At 48.1% G+C, this 22651-nt stretch overlaps 1 protein-coding gene across 1 annotated transcript; it reads right to left on the bottom strand.

The window, feature by feature from the left end:
- LOC131944015 (RNA-binding protein 25-like) lies at window positions 1–21229 on the bottom strand. Its single transcript, XM_059304456.1, has 2 exons — window positions 20397–21229; window positions 1–616 (listed from the first exon to the last, which is right to left on the bottom strand). Exons 1-2 carry the CDS (start codon window positions 21227–21229, stop codon window positions 1–3), a joined length of 1449 nt encoding a protein of 482 aa, XP_059160439.1.
- Between the last annotated feature and the right edge of the window lie 1422 nt (window positions 21230–22651).

Here is a 22651-nt window from a genome sequence, read left to right as displayed (position 1 = left end):
TCATTTCCGGTACGTCGCAGACGACGATATTAAACTCCGGCGCTCGTTTTCCTCGTCTGCCCCCGGGGGCTGGATGGACGCTCGTCGCCTCTCTTTCTCTGCCTCCCTTTCTCTGCCTCCCTTTCTCTGCCTCCCTTTCTCTGCCTCCCTTTCTCTGCCTCCCTTTCTCTGCCTCCCTTTCTCTGCCTCTCTTTCTCTGCCTCTCTTTCTCTGCCTCCCTTTGTCTGCCTCCCTTTCTCTGCCTCTCTTTCTCTGCCTCTCTTTCTCTGCCTCCCTTTCTCTGCCTCTCTTTCTCTGCCTCCCTTTCTCTGCCTCTCTTTCTCTGCCTCCCTTTCTCTGCCTCTCTTTCTCTGCCTCCCTTTCTCTGCCTCTCTTTCTCTGCCTCCCTTTCTCTGCCTCCCTTTCTCTGCCTCCCTTTCTCTGCCTCCCTTTGTCTGCCTCCCTTTCTCTGCCTCTCTTTCTCTGCCTCTCTTTCTCTGCCTCCCTTTCTCTGCCTCTCTTTCTCTGCCTCCCTTTCTCTGCCTCTCTTTCTCTGCCTCCCTTTCTCTGCCTCTCTTTCTCTGCCTCCCTTTCTCTGCCTCTCTTTCTCTGCCTCCCTTTCTCTGCCTCCCTTTCTCTGCCTCCCTTTTTCTGCCTCCCTTTCTCCGCCTTTTCGTTCTCCCCCCCCCCCCCCCCCCCCCACCTCTCCTTCAGCGTCGAGTAGAGAAAGTTTTGACGTCACAAGTCGTGATCTTCCAGTACCTCAGCACCTATTCGAATCCCCGCCCTCAAAATGTTGACAGTCCTTTTCCAAACACTCCTTTCTCCTCTCATCCCCCACACACCATCCCCCTTCACACACCCTCATACACACCCGCCACACCCTCACACACTCCCACCACACCCTCACACACTCCCCCACACCCTCATACACTCCCCCACACCCCACACCCTCATACACTCCCCCACACCCCCACACCCTCATACACACCCTCATACACTCCCCACACCCTCACTCACCATGGACAACCTCCACTACCAACCCGCCACGAAACAGTTTAATAACGAAACAAAAAACTAGAACATGTTCATAACGCCGCCATTAAAACTATTTTTCCCACAATTCATTTCATCTACTTCCGGTCATGTGTAAATAGCGATATTGTCTGACGCCATCCCCTGTTGTATCACGTGACCACGTTGCCGTGCACGTAAAAATTATTTTTTTTCTCACACGTGGGGTGGGGTGGGGGGGGGTGAAATATTTTCTCTTCAAATGGCTCCTTTTAATTGAATTCATTAATTTTTTATTTGTAGATAGGGGATTGAAAATGTTTGAAAAAAAATTAGTTTCAAGTATAGCTGACCATATATCTAACCTATAGAGCTGACCCACATAATTGACCCAGATAGTTGATCCACATAGCTGACCCACATAGCCGACCCACATAGATGACCCACATAGTTGACCATATGCCTGTCACATATAGCTGACCAATATAGCTTACCATTCAGCTGACCACATGGATGACCCATATAACTGACCCATATAAGTGACCTATGTACATGACCCCTATAACTGACCCATACAACTGCCCCATATAACTGACTCATATATGTGACCCAAATACTATACATCTGAAAACACATCTGAAAATTAAGCTCAACATATATACACATTCAGCTTAATATAAAACTTTAATATATAATATACAACATAACCATACTTGAATATACGCCTTAAACATACATCTGTATATACAGAACATTGTTCGTGGAAAATGGATATTTTTAGCTACTACAAAAATGATACATCTAGCTTGTGGCTCCAGCCTAATTTGAAATCTATTATATTATCCATTATATTATCTATTCTATTTTAAAAGGCGAAATTGTAAATTGGCTTCATTGAAATATTTTAAAATCTGATTTTATTTGCATTATTTTAATGGAATTTTTCAGATATATTTTTGTCCAAATTTCAGGTATGATTTTAAAAAAGAGTTAATTGTTCATTAAATGTGTGCGTGAGTGTGAGTGTATAGATGTGTGTATGTGTTTGTGTGTATATGTGAGTATGTGTGTGTATGTATGCATGTATTTATGTATGTATGTATGTATGTATGTATGTATGTATGTATGTATGTATGTATGTATGTATGTATGTATGTATGTATGTATGTATGTATGTATGTGTGTGTGTTATCCTTTCAATAGCCGACACAAGACCAACGCCTTTTCTAGCCGTATCCTCCCCCCTCCCCCTCCCCTCCCACGAATCGCCTGTAATTAATTTAAATCACTTCTATTTGACGAACTATTTGACGAACTAGATCAAATTTGTTTGTCAGCGTGAAAATTAAACGTCACGGCAAAAAAAAAAATTGTTTACAAATCAATTTTGCTTTAAGACATCACGTTGGCATTTTTATATCTCCGCCATTTTGTTCGTTGTGTTTTGTTGATGTGTTCTATAGTTTATTTAGTTGATGTGTTCTATAGTTTGTTGGTGTGTTCTAAAGTTTATTTTGTTGATGTGTTCTATAGTTTGTTGATGTGTTCTATAGTTTGTTGATGTGTTCTATAGTTTATTTTGTTGATGTGTTCTATAGTTTGTTGATGTTTTCTATAGTTTATTTTGTTGATGTGTTCTATAGTTTATTTTGTTGATGTGTTCTATAGTTTGTTGATGTGTTCTATAGTTTATTTTGTTGATGTGTTCTATAGTTTGTTGATGTGTTCTATAGTTTAGACTAAACCTAACACTAACCTTTAGACCTAAGGTTGGGGTGTCTAGTGGTGTTTTGACGTCATATGGTGTCTGATGGTGTAGGATGTTGCTTGATGGTGTTTGATGTTGAACCAAAATGCGTGTATAATAGTGAGGTAAATAATACTTTATATATTAAATTTTGATTAATTCATAAAAAAATGAATATAGCATCCACTTAACTCAAATATGAAGTCAGACTGCATTGTCATCGGGTCTTGACCCACGCGCCTAGTTTGAAACGATTCGGTCAGTTAGAAGTCAAAACACGTCTTTAAAATTATCTTCTTAATTCTGTCTCGTTACATTAAGGTTTGAGTCAGGGGCGTAGTGGGGGGGGGGGGGGGGGGGGGCGGGGGGTGCGGATCGCACCGGGTGACACCATTTAGGGGGGGTGACACCAAGGCAAAAAATAGCAAAATATATAGAGAAAAACTTGAGGGGGGGGGTGCAAATCGAAAGTTTGAGAGGGGGGGATGCACCGGATGACACCCGACCTCGCTACGCCACTGGTTTGAGTTAAAAATAGAAAGAAAACGGATGCTCTTCATCATTCCTAATTTTGTTTTGACCTCACTTCGTATAATCTCACGTTAATTTCACTTTGTGATGACCTTGGCCCCCAGAAGCCAACTAGTGACGTCACTAGAAGTGGAATCTCTAGCAGACGATTGTGACGTGGCCAGACTCTCCGGCTGGCCATCTCCAAACTGAAAAGGCCGTCCCGCTGTGGACGTTGAGCACACTACATCCGGCCCCGGAAGCCCGTGCGCATGCGCAAGCAGAATGACATCCGCCTTGAGAGGGCGTCTTACCGTAGTACGTCTTCAAAGCTGGGCCTCTCACGGTAATAGGGGAGATAAATGCAAATCGATTTTTTATGTGAACTTTCAATGAAAGAGAACAGCTGTATTTGTTCTTGGTTTGTTGAATAATTTAGACGTTCAAAACTTGCGTTCAAAATGTCCTAATACTTTATACAAATTGACCTCAAGATTGTATCCAAATGTCCTCTTCACAAAATGTACGTAACTAGTTGTTTAATTGGGTTACACGCATTGTTGGCTATGTAGATCTAAATTCTATAGCTTGTTTGAGAAAACTATAGCCATCTCCCAGCTATAGCCATCTCCCTATAGTCATCTCCCTATAGCCATCTCCCAGCTATAGCCATCTCCCAGATAAAGCCATCTCCCAGCTATAGCCATCTCCGAGCTATAGTCATCTCCCTATAGCCATCTCCCAGCTATAACCATCTCCCAGCTATAACCATCTCCCAGCTATAACCATCTCCCAGCTATAGCCATCTCCCTATAGCCATCTCCCAGCTATAGCCATCTCCCAGCTATAGCCATCTCCCAGCTATAGCCATCTCCCTATAGTCATCTCCCAGCTATAGCCATCTCCCTATAGCCATCTCCCAGCTATAACCATCTCCCAGCTATAACCATCTCCCAGCTATAGCCATCTCCCTATAGCCATCTCCCAGCTATAGCCATCTCCCAGCTATAACCATCTCCCAGCTATAGCCATCTCCCAGCTATAGCCATCTCCCAGCTATAGCCATCTCCCAGCTATAGCCATCTCCCAGCTATAACCATCTCCCAGCTATAGCCATCTCCCAGCTATAGCCATCTCCCAGCTATAGCCATCTCCCAGCTATAGCCATCTCCCAGCTATAGCCATCTCCCAGCTATAGCCATCTCCCAGCTATAGCCATCTCCCTATAGTCATCTCCCAGCTAAAGCCATCTCCCAGCTATAGCCATCTCCCAGCTATATCCATCTCCCAGCTATAGCCATCTCCCTATAGCCATCTCCCAGCTATAACCATCTCCCAGCTATAGCCATCTCCCAGCTATAACCATCTCCCAGCTATAGCCATCTCCCTATAGCCATCTCCCAGCTATAGCCATCTCCCAGCTATAACCATCTCCCAGCTATAACCATCTCCCAGCTATATCTATCTCCCTATAGCCATCTTCCAGCTATAGCCATCTCCCAGCTATAACCATCTCCCAGCTATAGCCATCTCCCAGCTATAGCCATCTCCCAGCTATAACCATCTCCCAGCTATAGCCATCGCCCAATAGACATCTCCCAGCTATAGCCATCTCCCAGCTATACCCATCTCACAGCTATAACCATCTCCCAGCTATAGCATCTCACAGCTTAAGCTAACTCACAGCCAACGAGTTTGTTTCAGAATTTGGCGTTTTCACTTGGAAATATTTTTTTTCTTGGTTGATGGGTGGGGGGGGGGGGGGGGAGATAGATAATTTCTGTGTGTTTGTGTGTGCGTAGGGAGGGGGGTGAGATAGATCATTTCTATGTGTGTGGGGTGGGGTGGGGTTGATCTGATATTGTAAAATATGAGAACCATCGACCCGAGCCGTCAAAGACTTTTTGGGCCCGGCTAGACTCAAGAAAGTCGGCAGAAGATAAGGCGTCATGGATTTTTTTGGTCGAAACGTCTCCTATGTAAGCCATTCTCTGGCTTTGTTGCGTCACTCACACTTGCTGGGATAAAAGCCATTTTTATTGGACCCTAAATAAGGGACACTTTTCTTACTTTTCGTTATTAGAAAATGTGTCGATAGCCGTACAAATTTGTCGAGTGTCGGAAAATGTGTCGAGTGCCGGAAAATGTGTCGAGTGTCGGAAAATGTGTCGAGTGTCGGAAAATGTGTCAAGTATATCCTGCTGTTTTTGGTCAGTGCAGGTAAAATAGTTGGCTCCTATTTGTGCTGGTAAAACAGTTGGCTCCTATTTGTGCTGGTAAAATAGTTGGCTCCTATTTGTGCTGGTAAAATAGTTGGCTCCTATTTGTGTTGGTAAAATAGTTGGCTCCTATTTGTGCTGGTAAAATAGTTGGCTCCTATTTGTGCTGGTAAAATAGTTGGCTCCTATTTGTGCTGGTAAAATAGTTGGCTCCTATTTGTGCTGGTAAAATAGTTGGCTCCTATTTGTGCTGGTAAAATAGTTGGCTCCTATTTGTGCTGGTAAAATAGTTGGCTCCTATTTGTGCTGGTAAAATAGTTGGCTCCTATTTGTGCTGGTAAAATAGTTGGCTCCTAATTGTGCTGGTAAAATAGTTGGCTCCTATTTGTGCTGGTAAAACAGTTGGCTCCTATTTGTGCAGGTAAAATAGTTGGCTCCTATTTGTGCTGGTAAAACAGTTGGCTCCTATTTGTGCTGTGCTGGTAAAATAGTTGGCTCCTATTTGTGCTGGTAAAACAGTTGGCTCCTATTTGTGCTGGTAAAACAGTTGGCTCCTATTTGTGCTGGTAAAACAGTTGGCTCCTATTTGTGCTGGTAAAACAGTTGGCTCCTATTTGTGCTGGTAAAATAGTTGGCTCCTATTTGTGCTGGTAAAATAGTTGGCTCCTATTTGTGCTGGTAAAACAGTTGGCTCCTATTTGTGCTGGTAAAATAGTTGGCTCCTATTTGACTAGCGGAGTTATTGCCCTTGCTTGTGACACCTGGCTAGAAATGGCCCATTGAAATATTTTTTTTGTTAAGACTAGTGTACGCAGCGGTGGGTGAGGGGTGGGTTAGGGGTGGGTGAGAGGGGGGGTATAGGGTTCACTACGATAACTTACCCGGCCAGTGTTCGAACCCGCCCGCCCAACTAAAACAGGCTCAAATTGATTTCAATTGGGGTCACACGATTGTCATTCCTCGCTGGACATTTGCAGTCGCTGAAATTTTAATCACTCAAGATAAAACCATTCAAGCTAGATTCTCTCAGATTTACTTGCGGCTCCGGCTTCAGTTGTAAAGATTCGGGTTCAATTGGGGCTCGTGTTGTGCGCCCCCTGGTTCGGGTTCGTGTGGGATCTGGTTTGTTTCAATAGCGGCTCAGGTACGGGTTCCAGAGGGGTTCGGGTTCAATTAGACATCTTTTGATGGTTCCATGGCTCGCTGCCAGTTCTGTTTGTAGCAAGTTGCAAGCGGCCAGCCAAGATATTGTAGCAGGGACACAACTCGGCACACAACAAGGGGACTAATCAGTCTGATTAACTTCTCCTGGGCGGGAAGATGAATGGAGTGACCGCCCGTTGAGTCAATGTTGACACCCGCCTTTCTTCCGTCCAGACAAATATTTGACCGGCTCGTTAGGAAGTTTTCCAAACATGTTGCATTCCTCTCTTTCTCTCGCCTCATTCACTGCCTTGTTTTTTACATCGCTCCTTTCATCCATACAGTTTGATCTTTTATCTTTAGAGCTCTAGCTTTCACAGATGATCCTCCCCCGCCCCACGCCAACCGTCCCCAACACCCCCACCCCAATATTGTGCGGGATCTGACGCCAAATTTTGGGGCCCTGGGTTATCCGGCCTGCCAAAATGGCGTCGTTCTTTGAGCAACGTACACAAGTGGGTAACAGGTAGTAATGTGTCTAGCAGGATTCCAGCATAATGACCACTTCCTGTCTATCATAATGACCACTTCCTGTCTACCATAATGACCACTTCCTGTCCTCTCATAATGACCACTTCCTGTATTTAAAACGTCCTTACTGTTTCCATGTGAAGAGATTGTACAGCAGAATATTCTCTAACACAACCACACCACTAATACCACTAACACCATCACACAACCACACCACTAATACCACTAACACCATCACACAACCACACCACTAACACCACTAACACCATCACACAACCACACCACAAACACCACTAACACCACTAACACCATCACACAACCACACCACAAACACCACTAACACCACTAACACCATCACACAACCACACCACAAACACCACTAACACCACTAACACCATCACACAACCACACCACAAACACCACTAACACCACTCACACAACCACACCACTAACACCACTAACACCATCACACAACCACACCACTAACACCACTAACACCACTAACACCACTCACACAACCACACCACTAACACCACTAACACCATCACACAACCACACCACTAACACCACTAACACCACTAACACCATCACACAACCACACCACAAACACCACTAACACCACTCACACAACCACACCACTAATACCACTAACACCATCACACAACCACACCACTAACACCACTAACACCACTAACACCATCACACAACCACACCACAAACACCACTAACACCACTAACACCATCACACAACCACACCACAAACACCACTAACACCACTCACACAACCACACCACTAACACCACTAACACCATCACACAACCACACCACTAACACCACTAACACCACTAACACCACTCACACAACCACACCACTAACACCACTAACACCATCACACAACCACACCACTAACACCACTAACACCACTAACACCATCACACAACCACACCACAAACACCACTAACACCACTCACACAACCACACCACTAATACCACTAACACCATCACACAACCACACCACTAACACCACTAACACCACTAACACCATCACACAACCACACCACAAACACCACTAACACCACTCACACAACCACACCACTAACACCACTAACACCATCACACAACCACACCACTAACACCACTAACACCACTAACACCATCACACAACCACACCACTAACACCACTAACACCACTAACACCATCACACAACCACACCACTAACACCACTAACACCATCACACAACCACACCACTAACACCACTAACACCACTAACACCATCACACAACCACACCACAAACACCACTAACACCACTCACACAACCACACCACTAATACCACTAACACCATCACACAACCACACCACTAATACCACTAACACCATCACACAACCACACCACTAACACCACTAACACCATCACACAACCACACCACTAACACCACTAACACCACTAACACCATCACACAACCACACCACAAACACCACTAACACCACTAACACCACTAACACCACTAACACCATCACACAACCACACCACAAACACCACTAACACCACTAACACCATACGTCTCTAACAAATGTTACAAGGTCACACAAAGATCAAGTTTTAATTAGAGATGACGTCATACAACCGTTCATCATACATTTTGTTCTGGCCACCCCAACTCCCCCCCCCCCCCTGCCCCCTGAGCGTCAAATTTCTCCTGTCCAGTTCGCTATTTGATAATTGTCCTCAAGCGATTTCTCATCTTTCTGACATCAAATTTGTCAATAAAAACATACGATATATGTATGACCGTCCCCCGACACACATCAAATTTGCCAATAAAAACATACGATGTATGTATGCCCGTCCCCCGACACACATCAAATTTGTCAATAAAAACATACGATGTATGTATGCCCGTCCCCCGACACACATTAAATTTGTCAATAAAAACATACGATGTATGTATGCCCGTCCCCCGACACACATCAAATTTGTCAATAAAAACATACGATGTATGTATGCCCGTCCCCCGACACACATCAAATTTGTCAATAAAAACATACGATGTATGTATGCCCGTCCCCGACACACATCAAATTTGCCAATAAAAACATACGATGTATGTATGCCCGTCCCCCGACACACAAACATACGATGTATGTATGCCCGTCCCCCGACACACATCACTAGCCAGCCAGTGTGACCTGTACTTGTGACAGTGACAACCTAGATGCCTCCACCCCCTCCCCCCCCCCCCCCCCCCCACACACACAGACCCCCACGTTATCCCCGCGTGTCGAGTTATTTACATTTGTTTTACCCACTGTCTGTAGGAAATTTTCCGCTAGAATATTATTTATTTATCTCTGACGTTACACGACGGTGCGACTGGGATTCGAACCTCCCAAGGGAGACGTGAGGAAACAAATAAAAGACACGGCTAATAGACCGGTGGCACAGCAGGTCATTGATAGATTCTTGTCTGCTGTTGCCCAAATCTCCCCCACCACACCTCCCCTCCACCCTCCCCGCTACTAATTTAATAATAATAAAACATGTAGAATAGAATAACATTACAACAAGCGTCCAAGTGTAATAAAGAACTATGAAAATGTTTTTCTGTCATCTAATAATAAAAGTGTCGGGCGCTCGTGATAATTGATTGACCTATTTTAGCGAGCAACTGTTTAACTTCTATCAACTATGGAGTGTTTTGGTCGATAGTTTAAGTTAAAAAAAGTTTAAAATAGCAAATCTTATTTCTCTTTCCATTCCTAGTGTTCTCTCGTCGACAACTTTCGATATCAAAACTTATTTGTTTTAAAATCCCGATCAGGATCTGGCTATCTTAAACTCTCGACGACAAAGATCTGTCAGCTAGTTGACAACCAGGGGTGACTTCCGCTTATCTGACGGTTCCGGCAAGTAGTAGTTACTTACTTCCCCTTTTGTTGGTCAATGTGGTTATCTTCCAATAATCAATCAATCATGACTGATGTAAACTCTAGTTTGATAAACAATTAGATATCATTGCTTTGTTATCACAGATTCATTATTTTAAAAGTTAGAAAGATATCGTTGCATTAACAGAGCAACCAGTGTGTGTGAGTGTGTGAGTGTGTGTGTGTGAGTGTGTGTGAGTGTGTGTGTTTAAGTGTGTGGATGTGTCTGTATTGCCCAACCCACTGACCAATCAAATTGTGTGTGAGTGTGTGGGTGGGTGTGAGTGTGTTTGTAAGTGAGTGTGAGTATGTGTGTGAGTGTAAGTGTGTGAGTGTGTGGACGGGTGTGAGTGTGTGTGTGTAAGTTTGTAAGTGTCAGTGTGTGGGTGGGTGTGAGTCTGTGTGTAAGTGTGTGTGGGTGTCAGTGTGTGGGTGTCAGTGTCAGTATCCCCCCATCCACTGACCAACTCTAGGAGTGTGTGATTATGTGGGTGTGAGTGTGAGTATCTGTATCTCCCCCCCCCCGACTGACCAACTCTAGGAAACATAAACCACGTGACGTCTCATGCCAGGACATTTGTTGTCGTGCGGGGACATTTGTCCCGATGACAGTTGTACTTTGTCAACCGGAAGTGATGGGAAGAACACGATTAAACTTCGCGGTGCTGGCACCGGAACGGGGAACACGGACAAAAACCTGAGGGTCACCCTGACCTCACTCTCGGCGATATATCACTCGATGGGAGGTTAATAGGTCATTGGATAGCTCATGTAGGTCATTGGATAGCTCATGTAGGTCATGGGATGGCTAATGTAGGTCATGGGATGGCTAACGAAAGTCAAGTGATGGCTAATGTAGGTCAGATGGCTAAATGGGTTAGGCATGACTAAAACACATGACTAAATAGATATCAACATGACTAAACCAGAAGACTAAACCAGATATCAACATGACTAAACCAGATGACTAAACCAGATGACTAAACCAGATATCAACATGACTAAGGCATCAATGAAATGTTAACACACGTATTCTTTCAATATTATCTTTTATTCTGACCGTCGTTTGTTTGTCCTCTAACCATCTAAAGTTATATATGTATATCAGCATATGTTGATATACATACATACATACACACACACACACACACATATATATATATATATATATATATATATATATATATATATATATATATATATATATATATATATATATATATATATATATATATATATATATATATATATATATATATATATATATATTGATTGATATGTGTGTATTTACAATATCATTTACATAAATACACACACACAAATCTTGTGTTATACTACCCACAATTCCCTAAATCACAGAAAAGTGCAAGCTGAATGGCCACCGCCCTAGCTCCCACCCCAGTCCAGTCCACCCCAGAGATAAAAACGGCCATCAAGTAGAAAATGGCCGTCAATGTTAACAAAAAAATCATACAAGATAGGGGAAAAATATGGTAGCCTAGAGGAGAACAGGGGGGATAGGAGGGGGGGAGATTTTCCATAGCCGCAACCTGCAAGTCGACAGTGATAGCCCTGTGGATGGCCCTGTGGATGGCCCTGTGGATGGCCCTGTGGATGGCCCTGTGGATGGCCCTGTTGGTGGCCCTGTTGGTGGTCCTGTGGATGGCCCTGTGGATGGCCCTGTTGGTGGCCCTATTGGTGGCCCTGTTGGTGGCCTGTTGGTAGCCCTGTGGATGGCCCTGTGGATGGCCCTGTTGGTGGCCCTATTGGTGGCCCTGTTGGTGGCCTGTTGGTGGCCCTGTGGATGGCCCTGTGGATGGCCCTGTTGGTGGCCCTATTGGTGGCCCTGTTGGTGGCCCTGTGGATGGCCCTGTGGATGGCCCTGTGGATGGCCCTGTGGATGGCCCTGTGGATGGCCCTGTTGGTGGCCCTGTTGGTGGTCCTGTTGGTGGCCTGTTGGTGGCCCTGTGGATGGCCCTGTGGATGGCCCTGTTGGTGGCCCTGTGGATGGCCCTGTAGATGGTCCTGTGGATGGCCCTGTGGATGGCCCTGTTGGTGGCCCTGTGGATGGCCCTGTGGATGGCCCTGTGGATGGCCCTGTGGATGGCCCTGTAGATGGCCCTGTGGATGGCCCTGTTGGTGGCCCTGTTGGTGGCCCTGTGGATGGCCCTGTTGGTGGCCCTGTTGGTGGCCCTGTGGATGGCCCTGTGGATGGCCCTGTGGATGGCCCTGTTGGCGGCCCTGTGGATGGCCCTGTTGGTAGCCCTGTGGATGGCCCTGTGGATGGCCCTGTGGATGGCCCTGTTGGTGGCCCTATGGATGGCCCTGTGGATGGCCCTGTTGGTAGCCCTGTGGATGGCCCTGTTGGTGGCCCTGTTGGTGGCCCTGTTGGTGGCCCTATGGATGGCCCTGTGGATGGCCCTGTTGGTAGCCCTGTGGATGGCCCTGTGGATGGCCCTGTTGGTGGCCCTGTGGATGGCCCTGTTGGTGGCCCTATGGATGGCCCTGTGGATGGCCCTGTTGGTAGCCCTGTGGATGGCCCTGTTGGTGGCCCTGTGGATGGCCCTGTGGATGGCCCTGTAGATGGCCCTGTGGATGGCCCTGTTGGTGGCCCTGTGGATGGCCCTGTTGGTAGCCCTGTTGGTGGCCCTGTGGATGGCCCTGTGGATGGCCCTGTGGATGGCCCTGTGGATGGCCCTGTGGATGGCCCTGTGGATGGCCCTGTGGATGGCCCTGTGGATGGCCCTGTGGATGGCCCTGTTGGTAGCCCTGTTGGTGGCCCTGTGGATGGCCCTGTGGATGGCCCTGTGGATGGCCCTGTGGATGGCCCTGTGGATGGCCCTGTGGATGGCCCTGTAGATGGCCCTGTGGATGGCCCTGTGGATGGCCCTGTGGATGGCCCTGTTGGTAGCCCTGTTGGTGGCCCTGTGGATGGCCCTGTGGATGGCCCTGTGGATGGCCCTGTGGATGGCCCTGTGGATGGCCCTGTTGGTGTCCCTGTTGGTGGCCCTGTGGATGGCCCTGTGGATGGCACTGTTGGTGGCCCTGTGGATGGCCCTGTTGGTAGCCCTGTGGATGGCCCTGTGGATGGCCCTGTAGATGGTCCTGTTGGTAGCCCTGTGGATGGCCCTGTGGATGGCCCTGTTGGTGTCCCTGTTGGTGGCCCTGTGGATGGCCCTGTTGGTGGCCCTGTGGATGGCCCTGTGGATGGCCCTGTTGGTGTCCCTGTTGGTGGCCCTGTGGATGGCCCTGTGGATGGCCCTGTAGATGGTCCTGTTGGTAGCCCTGTGGATGGCCCTGTGGATGGCCCTGTTGGTGTCCCTGTTGGTGGCCCTGTGGATGGCCCTGTGGATGGCCCTGTGGATGGCCCTGTTGGTGTCCCTGTTGGTGGCCCTGTGGATGGCACTGTTGGTGGCCCTGTGGATGGCCCTGTTGGTAGCCCTGTGGATGGCCCTGTGGATGGCCCTGTTGGTGTCCCTGTTGGTGGCCCTGTGGATGGCCCTGTTGGTGGCCCTGTGGATGGCCCTGTTGGTAGCCCTGTGGATGGCCCTGTGGATGGCCCTGTGGATGGCCCTGTTGGTGGCCCTGTGGATGGCCCTGTGGATGGCCCTGTTGGTAGCCCTGTGGATGGCCCTGTTGGTGGCCCTGTGGATGGCCTTGTTGGTGGCCCTGTGGATGGCCCTGTGGATGGCCCTGTGGATGGCCCTGTGGATGGCCCTGTGGATAGCCCTGTGGATGGCCCTGTGGATGGCCCTGTTGGTAGCCCTGTGGATGGCCCTGTAGATGGCCCTGTGGATGGCCCTGTTGGTGGCCCTGTGGATGGCCCTGTTGGTAGCCCTGTGGATGGCCCTGTGGATGGCCCTGTGGATGGCCCTGTTGGTGGCCCTGTGGATGGCCCTGTGGATGGCCCTGTGGATGGCCCTGTGGATGGCCCTGTAGCTGGCCCTGTGGATGGCCCTGTTGGTGGCCCTGTTGGTGGCCCTGTGGATGGCCCTGTGGATGGCTCTGTGGATGGCCCTGTAGATGGCCCTGTTGGTGGCCCTGTGGATGGCCCTGTGGATGGCCCTGTGGATGGCCCTGTGGATGGCCCTGTAGATGGCCCTGTTGGTGGCCCTGTTGGTGGCCCTGTGGATGGCCCTGTTGGTAGCCCTGTGGATGGCCCTGTGGATGGCCCTGTGGATGGCCCTGTTGGTGGCCCTGTGGATGGCCTTGTTGGTGGCCCTGTGGATGGCCCTGTGGATGGCCCTGTGGATGGCCCTGTGGATGGCCCTGTTGGTGGCCCTGTGGATAGCCCTGTGGATGGCCCTGTTGGTGGCCCTGTGGATAGCCCTGTGGATGGCCCTGTGGATGGCCCTGTGGATGGCCCTGTTGGTGGCCCTGTGGATAGCCCTGTGGATGGCCCTGTGGATGGCCCTGTTGGTGGCCCTGTTGGTGGCCCTGTTGGTGGCCTGTTGGTGGCCCTGTGGATGGCCCTGTGGATGGCCCTGTTGGTGGCCCTGTGGATGGCCCTGTGGATGGCGCTGTTGGTGGCCCTGTGGATAGCCCTGTGGATGGCCCTGTTGGTGGCCCTGTGGATAGCCCTGTGGATGGCCCTGTGGATGGCCCTGTGGATGGCCCTGTTGGTGGCCCTGTGGATAGCCCTGTGGATGGCCCTGTGGATGGCCCTGTTGGTGGCCCTGTTGGTGGCCCTGTTGGTGGCCTGTTGGTGGCCCTGTGGATGGCCCTGTGGATGGCCCTGTTGGTGGCCCTGTTGGTGGCCCTGTTGGTGGCCTGTTGGTGGCCCTGTGGATGGCCCTGTGGATGGCCCTGTTGGTGGCCCTGTGGATGGCCCTGTGGATGGCCCTGTGGATGGCCCTGTGGATGGCCCTGTAGATGGCCCTGTGGATGGCCCTGTTGGTGGCCCTGTTGGTGGCCCTGTGGATGGCCCTGTAGATGGCCCTGTGGATGGCCCTGTTGGCGGCCCTGTGGCTGGCCCTGTTGGTGGCCCTATGGATGGCCCTGTGGATGGCCCTGTTGGTAGCCCTGTGGATGGCCCTGTTGGTGGCCCTGTTGGTGGCCCTGTTGGTGGCCCTATGGATGGCCCTGTGGATGGCCCTGTTGGTAGCCCTGTGGATGGCCCTGTGGATGGCCCTGTTGGTGGCCCTGTGGATGGCCCTGTTGGTGGCCCTATGGATGGCCCTGTGGATGGCCCTGTTGGTAGCCCTGTGGATGGCCCTGTTGGTGGCCCTGTTGGTGGCCCTGTGGATGGCCCTGTGGATGGCCCTGTAGATGGCCCTGTGGATGGCCCTGTTGGTGGCCCTGTGGATGGCCCTGTTGGTAGCCCTGTGGATGGCCCTGTGGATGGCCCTGTTGGTGTCCCTGTTGGTGGCCCTGTGGATGGCCCTGTGGATGGCCCTGTTGGTGGCCCTGTGGATGGCCCTGTTGGTAGCCCTGTGGATGGCCCTGTGGATGGCCCTGTGGATGGCCCTGTTGGTGTCCCTGTTGGTGGCCCTGTGGATGGCCCTGTGGATGGCCCTGTTGGTGGCCCTGTGGATGGCCCTGTTGGTGGCCCTGTGGATGGCCCTGTGGATGGCCCTGTGGATGGCCCTGTTGGTGGCCCTGTGGATGGCCCTGTGGATGGCCCTGTTGGTAGCCCTGTGGATGGCCCTGTTGGTGGCCCTGTGGATGGCCTTGTTGGTGGCCCTGTGGATGGCCCTGTGGATGGCCCTGTGGATGGCCCTGTGGATGGCCCTGTGGATGGCCCTGTGGATGGCCCTGTGGATGGCCCTGTGGATGGCCCTGTTGGTGGCCCTGTGGATGGCCCTGTTGGTGGCATGTTGGTGGCCCTGTTGGTGGCCCTGTGGATGGCCCTGTGGATGGCCCTGTGGATGGCCCTGTGGATGGCCCTGTAGCTGGCCCTGTGGATGGCCCTGTTGGTGGCCCTGTTGGTGGCCCTGTGGATGGCCCTGTGGATGGCCCTGTGGATGGCCCTGTTGGTGGCCCTGTGGATGGCCCTGTTGGTGGCCCTGTGGATGGCCCTGTGGATGGCCCTGTGGATGGCCCTGTTGGTGGCCCTGTGGATGGCCCTGTTGGTGGCCCCTGTGGATGGCCCTGTGGATGGCCCTGTGGATGGCCCTGTAGATGGCCCTGTTGGTGGCCCTGTGGATGGCCCTGTGGATGGCCCTGTGGATGGCCCTGTGGATGGCCCTGTAGATGGCCCTGTTGGTGGCCCTGTTGGTGGCCCTGTGGATGGCCCTGTTGGTAGCCCTGTGGATGGCCCTGTGGATGGCCCTGTTGGTGGCCCAGTGAATGGCCCTGATGTTGGCCCTGTGGATGGCCCTGTTGGTGGCCCAGTGAATGGCCCTGATGTTGGCCCTGTGGATGGCCCTGTTGGTGGCCCAGTGAATGGCCCTGATGTTGGCCCTGTGGATGGCCCTGTTGGTGGCCCAGTGAATGGCCCTGATGTTGGCCCTGTGGATGGCCCTGTTGGTGGCCCAGTGAATGGCCCTGATGTTGGCCCTGTGGATGGCCCTGTGAATGGCCCTGTTGGTAGCCCTGTGGATGGCCCTGTGGATGGCCCTGTGGATGGCCCTGTTGGTGGCCCTGTGGATGGCCTTGTTGGTGGCCCTGTGGATGGCCCTGTGGATGGCCCTGTGGATGGCCCTGTGGATGGCCCTGTTGGTGGCCCTGTGGATAGCCCTGTGGATGGCCCTGTGGATGGCCCTGTTGGTGGCCCTGTGGATAGCCCTGTGGATGGCCCTGTTGGTGGCCCTGTTGGTGGCCCTGTAGTCACGTGATATGGTCACGTGGTATGGTCACGTGGTATGGTCTCCCTCTGTCAGGTATCAGGAGTCAGCTTTAGCTTCACAGAGGTCAGTTTGGGTTGGATATGGCTTATCTGGGTTAATCTAGGTTTAACGGCTATTTTCGGTTAAGCTACACTATCCAAAGTTCAACTAATCTAACCTAGACTACACTAACGTAGACTACACTAACCTAGACTAGACTAACCTAGACTTACTAAGACTAACCATGACTAAACTAACCAAGACTAGACTAACCTAGACTAACCTAGACTAACCTAGACTAACCTAGACTAACCTAGACTAACCTAGACTAACCTAGACTAACCTAGAAATTTAGGTTAATGGATTGAAGCGGGCATCAAACGGGGCGTGGCTATATTTTTCTCTTTTCTTGTTGCCAGATAACTTTTTTCTTTTCTTGTTGCCAGATAAATTTTCACGTTTCTTGTTGCCAGATAAATTTTCTCTCTTCTTGTTGCCAGATAAATTTTCTCTTTTCCTGTTGCCAGATAAATGTTCTGTTCTTGTAGCCAGATAAATTTTCTCTTTTCTTGATGCCAGATAAATTTTATGTTCTTGTAGCCAGATACATTTTCTGTTTCTGCCTACGCAATTACGGTTTTTTTTAAAAAAGAAAGCAAACCAAAAATGATCTGCAACATCTATGTGAGTGGCAGATCTGTAAAGCACATGTGAAGTATTAAAAGGCCGTTTGATGGAGGTTTTTTAAAGGAAGCCTGAACAGAGGATTCGAGAAATTTCTTAGCCAACGTTATGAATCATGATGTAATGCCCTAAAACGGCACCATGTCTCCCCTTACTCCGCCATCGAAATTGGATAAAATAACATCAGAAGGCAATATCTGGAAGATTGGCTTGATTGATATTTAATGTAGGCATGTTTTCGTGGACACGGCTATCCAATTGTCCCGAGTCTCACGTCGATGTCTATCCAATTGTCCCGAGTCTCACGTCGATGTCTATCCAATTGTCCCCGTGTCCCATAAATGACCATAGATGGGCCCCCCGGGGGTCTGACAGCCCAAATCTCCCCGACACAACGTGCTGGTGGGTGGAGGAGGGCGGGGTGCCCGCCTAATGGATACTTGAATAGTTTCGCCATTTGGGGGTTAACCAAGCATGGGAAGCTAACAGATCGCTGCTGAGTCGTCCGACACAGACACCGCTCGGAAGTTACAGGGTTAAAGATTACGTCACGGGGAACAGGATTGTAAATTGATAAAATTAGGATGGGGGGGGGGGGGGGGTCAAAGACGTACGAACATCTCCTGCCAATGTTTGAGTGAGGATTGGGAGTGGGGAGGGGGGGGGGGGTTACTCAGCTGCAGATATCAGGGGCTTGGTGGTAGACTTTTGTGGGGGGTGGGGTAAGTGTGTGAGGGTCAGTGGGGGGGGGGCAGTGTGTGAGGGTCAGTGGGGGGGGGGCAGTGTGTGAGGGTCAGTGGGGGGGGGGCAGTGTGGGGGTTGGTGGGTGGGGGCCAGTGTGTGTTGGTCAGTGTGTGTTGGTCAGTGTGTGGGGCTCAGTGTGTGGGTCGGTGTGTGGGTCAGTGTATGGGTCAGTGTGTGGGTCGGTGTGTGGGTCAGTGTGTGTTTGTCAGTATGTCGGGATGTAGGTGTCAGTGATTAGTCGATATCGTGAGAGAGCTTGTTGATTGGTTGGTTTAAATTTGGTTGTAACTCGCTTCTGTAGAAAAATTAATCTTTCTTTACTCGTACCTGCACTCCCCCCCTCTCCCTTTATTTACTCCCCCCCCCTGTTGTTGTCCTCCCTGCCGACATTATCCACATCGTCTATCACCAACGTCGAGAAAATTCTCTTTTGATACAAATCTAATTTAGTCGCCATTTTTTTTTCTACACTATCCAACCAAGACGCACAAAAAAAAATTTCCATTACGTTTTCTGAAAGCAGTTCATTAAGCGAGTCGGTTTGTCTGATGTAAGCGTACAACATACGTACAACATACGTACAACATACGTACTAGAAAACCATTACTCGTGTGTCTAACATACAACATTTCATCCAACACAAGAAATGTCCAACATACAAATATTTGACTGAGACTTAAATAGGTCAGGGTTAGTCAGGTCATCATAGCTTGAAAGGTCAAATTTTAATGAGTTCATTAATTAAATCCAGATCAATTCCAATTTAGCTGAAGGAGATCAAATCCTACATAAGAAGGCCGACATCCGTCTATACATCTTAGAGTACATAAACATGACAGTGTCCTCAGAAATGTCAGTAAACATGACATGACGTCAGCAAATGTCAGTAAACAAAGCGATCGTCTGGCTGATAGAGATACCAGACGTGAAAATATTTGACCAAATGTTTGACCAAATGTTTGACCAAATGTTTGACCAAATGTTTGACCAAATGTTTGACCAAATGTTTGACCAAATGTTTGACCAAATGTTTGACCAAATGTTTGACCAAATGTTTGACCAAATGTTTGACCAAATGTTTGACCAAATGTTTGACCAAATGATGGCGTCGGAACGTGACCTTGACATTTGAATTCATTATGGCTCGCGAATGTTTTAATTGATGAATCATCACGGGTGTGGTAGAGACCATCACCCAACAGTTGACTGATGAGGTTTGATTTTTGATAAGTAACGACTCTTCTACTTCACCTGCGGGCTTGGCTGATAAAAATGTGAACGCGTTTCTGGCAACAATTCAAAGTTTTAAGATTTCCTGGCAACAGTTTAAAGTTTCAAGATTTCCTGGCAACAGTTTAAAGATTCAAGATTTCCTGGCAACAGTTTAAAGTTTCAAGATTTCCTGGCAACAATTTAAAGTTTTAAGATTTCCTGGCAACAGTTTAAAGTTTCAAGATTTCCTGGCAACAATTTAAAGTTTTAAGATTTCCTGGCAACAGTTTAAAGTTTCAAGATTTCCTGGCAACAGTTTAAAGTTTCAAGATTTCCTGGCAACAGTTTAAAGTTTTAAGATTTCCTGGCAACTGTTTAAAGTTTCAAGATTTCCTGGCAACAGTTTAAAGTTTCAAGATTTTCTGGCAACAATTTAAAGTTTTAAGATTTACTGGCAACAGTTTAAAGTTTCAAGATTTCCCGGCTCCACAGAATGAACGAGTGTTGAAACTGTGACACTATTATTGCTGAAAAAGTCAAAGCATCAAAGCTGATTCTAGCACGTAATCACGTCTGTAATGCCATTATGATGTATCAGCCAAACCAAAATGTTTCCTTAACTCAGCTGACCCCAGGGACCTGTGACCTCCCCTTGACTCCTGACCCCGTATTGACCCCCCACATATATCCGTGTGATTTCCGCTTACCACGGCAACCCCCCCACATATATCCGTGTGACTTCCGGTTACCACGGCAACCCCCCATATATATCCGTGTGATTTCCGCTTACCACGGCACCCCAATGGTTAAAAAAACCAGATCTCTGCCGCGTTATCATTTAGCCGGCACACTGACCGGTCTGCCGGTCTAGTCCCCATTGTTACCGTCCCCATCTCTGTTGATGCTGGGATGTTTTACCGGCAAGCTTTGTCTGGGCTCCTGTCGTTCTCGGCTTTTCTCGTCAATTCTCCTTTTATCTCAGCCTCAACTTTTATCTCAGCCTCTACTTTTATCTCAGCCTCTACTTTTATCTCAGCCTCTACTTTTATCTCAGCCTCTACTTTTATCTCAGCCTCTACTTTTATCTCAGCCTCTACTTTTATCTCAGCCTCTACTTTTATCTCAGCCTCTACTTTTATCTCAGCCTCTACTTTTATCTCAGCCTCTACTTTTATCTCAGCCTCTACTTTTATCTCAGCCTCTACTTTTATCTCAGCCTCTACTTTTATCTCAGCCTCTACTTTTATCTCAGCCTCTACCTTTATCTCAGCCTCTACTTTTATCTCAGCCTCTACTTTTATCTCAGCCTCTACTTTTATCTCAGCCTCTACTTTTATCTCAGCCTTCACTTTTATCTCAGCCTCTACTTTTATCTCAGCCTCTACTTTTATCTCAGCCTCTACTTTTATCTCAGCCTCTACTTTTATCTCAGCCTCTACTTTTATCTCAGCCTCTACTTTTATCTCAGCTTCTACTTTTATCTCAGCCTCTACTTTTATCTCAGCCTCTACTTTTATCTCAGCCTCTACTTTTATCTCAGCCTTCACTTTTATCTCAGCCTCTACTTTTATCTCAGCCTCTACTTTTATCTCAGCCTCTACTTTTATCTCAGCCTCTACTTTTATCTCAGCCTCTACTTTTATCTCAGCCTCTACTTTTATCTCAGCCTCTACTTTTATCTCAGCCTCTACTTTTATCTCAGCCTCTACTTTTATCTCAGCCTCTACTTTTATTTGCTTCAAGAACGTCATTACATTTTTGTTTTAAAAAACTGACCGAATTCAATCATGTGACTTATTGAATCACGTGACTGAAAAGAAAACAAGACTGAAAATTGAGAAAACATTTGGGTCTGTTTGGGTAGGTCTAGTCTAGTCTAGAGTCTAGAGGCTGTGGCTGGGGGGGGGGGGGGGGAGGGGAACATAGTCTGGGTGGTATGACGCGTAGTCGGGGTGTCGCCCAGTTAAGTGTGTCGTCCAGTTAAGTGTGTCGTCCAGGTTTATGTGTTGTCCAGTTAAGTGTGTCGTCCAGTTAAGTGTGTCGTCCAGGTTTATGTGTTGTCCAGTTAAGTGTGTCGTCCAGTTAAGTGTGTCGTCCAGTTAAGTGTGTCGCCCAGTTAAGTGTGTCGTCCAGTTAAGTGTGTCGTCCAGTTAAGTGTGTCGTCCAGGTTTATGTGTTGTCCAGTTAAGTGTGTCGTCCAGTTAAGTGTGTCGTCCAGTTAAGTGTGTCGTCCAGTTAAGTGTGTCGTCCAGGTAAGTGTGTCGTCCAGTTAAGTGTGTCGTCCAGTTAAGTGTGTCGTCCAGTTAAGTGTGTCGTCCAGTTAAGTGTGTCGTCCAGTTAAGTGTGTCGTCCAGTGGCCCTGAAGACATTTTGCGGCCGTCAATTAGAAGATACTGGCATGTTGCAACAATACGCAGGGGTGGGGAAGTGGGGGGGGGGGCACAGCATAGGGTTCGGTGACGTCAATCGAGCGAATGTTGTTGTTGCTGAGTGAGTGACGTAATAGAATAAAATCTCGTAGAAAAAGAATGCACACCAAGTGAACGCCAAATAATCTGTGTATAAGAGTGCGAAATATTATTAGTACTTTATAAATTCACATTCGTTTTTTTTTTTTTTTTTGAGAAATCGGAGATAGCGTAAATTACTACTTCCGTTCAACTGAAATTACTAAAAAATTGACAGAAGGCAGAGAATTAGATCGTTTACTTACATGTGAAATTTCATATCTATCTGAAACAGTACTCAATTTATAGGCTTTTGAAAAATTGAAAGTAAAATTAGTTACATTTCCGGTTACCGGAAATCGCTAAAAAGTTTGATACAGAACCACAAATTTGAAATAATACTTGTTTATGAAATTTCATCAACCTATCTGTAATCGTACCAAAGTTATCGTGTTTACAGACACACACACATACACACCTACACACAGACATACAGACAAGATTGCAAAACAATGTTTTTCCGACTCAGGGAGGTAAAAACGTCGAGATTTGCGAAAATCTCGATTTTTTTTTTGCACGATTACAATACTTTCTCTATACTTCGTATACGAGAAAGTAAAAATGTATGTTTTTTGTCAGTGTTTAAAAAAAAATAACACTGTTATGACTGAGTTTTTAGTTGTTTGAGAATTTCAACATGTTGAGCCCCATGATGTGTCTACTTAC

This window comes from Physella acuta, unplaced genomic scaffold, assembly GCF_028476545.2.
Source record: "Physella acuta isolate Inbredline_101_S28 unplaced genomic scaffold, ASM2847654v3 ptg000476l, whole genome shotgun sequence".
Taxonomy (NCBI): Eukaryota; Metazoa; Mollusca; class Gastropoda; family Physidae; genus Physella; species Physella acuta.
This window is presented reverse-complemented; position numbering and strand designations above follow the sequence as displayed.

Coding starts and splice junctions, on each gene's coding strand:
- LOC131944015 (XM_059304456.1), bottom strand. CDS start 21,229: ATGACGTTCTTGAAGCAAATAAAAGTAGAGGCTGAGATAAAAGTAGAG. Junction 617..20,396: donor AGCCCAGACAAAGCTTGCCG/GTAAAACATCCC, acceptor AAAGGGAGGCAG/AGAAAGGGAGGCAGAGAAAG.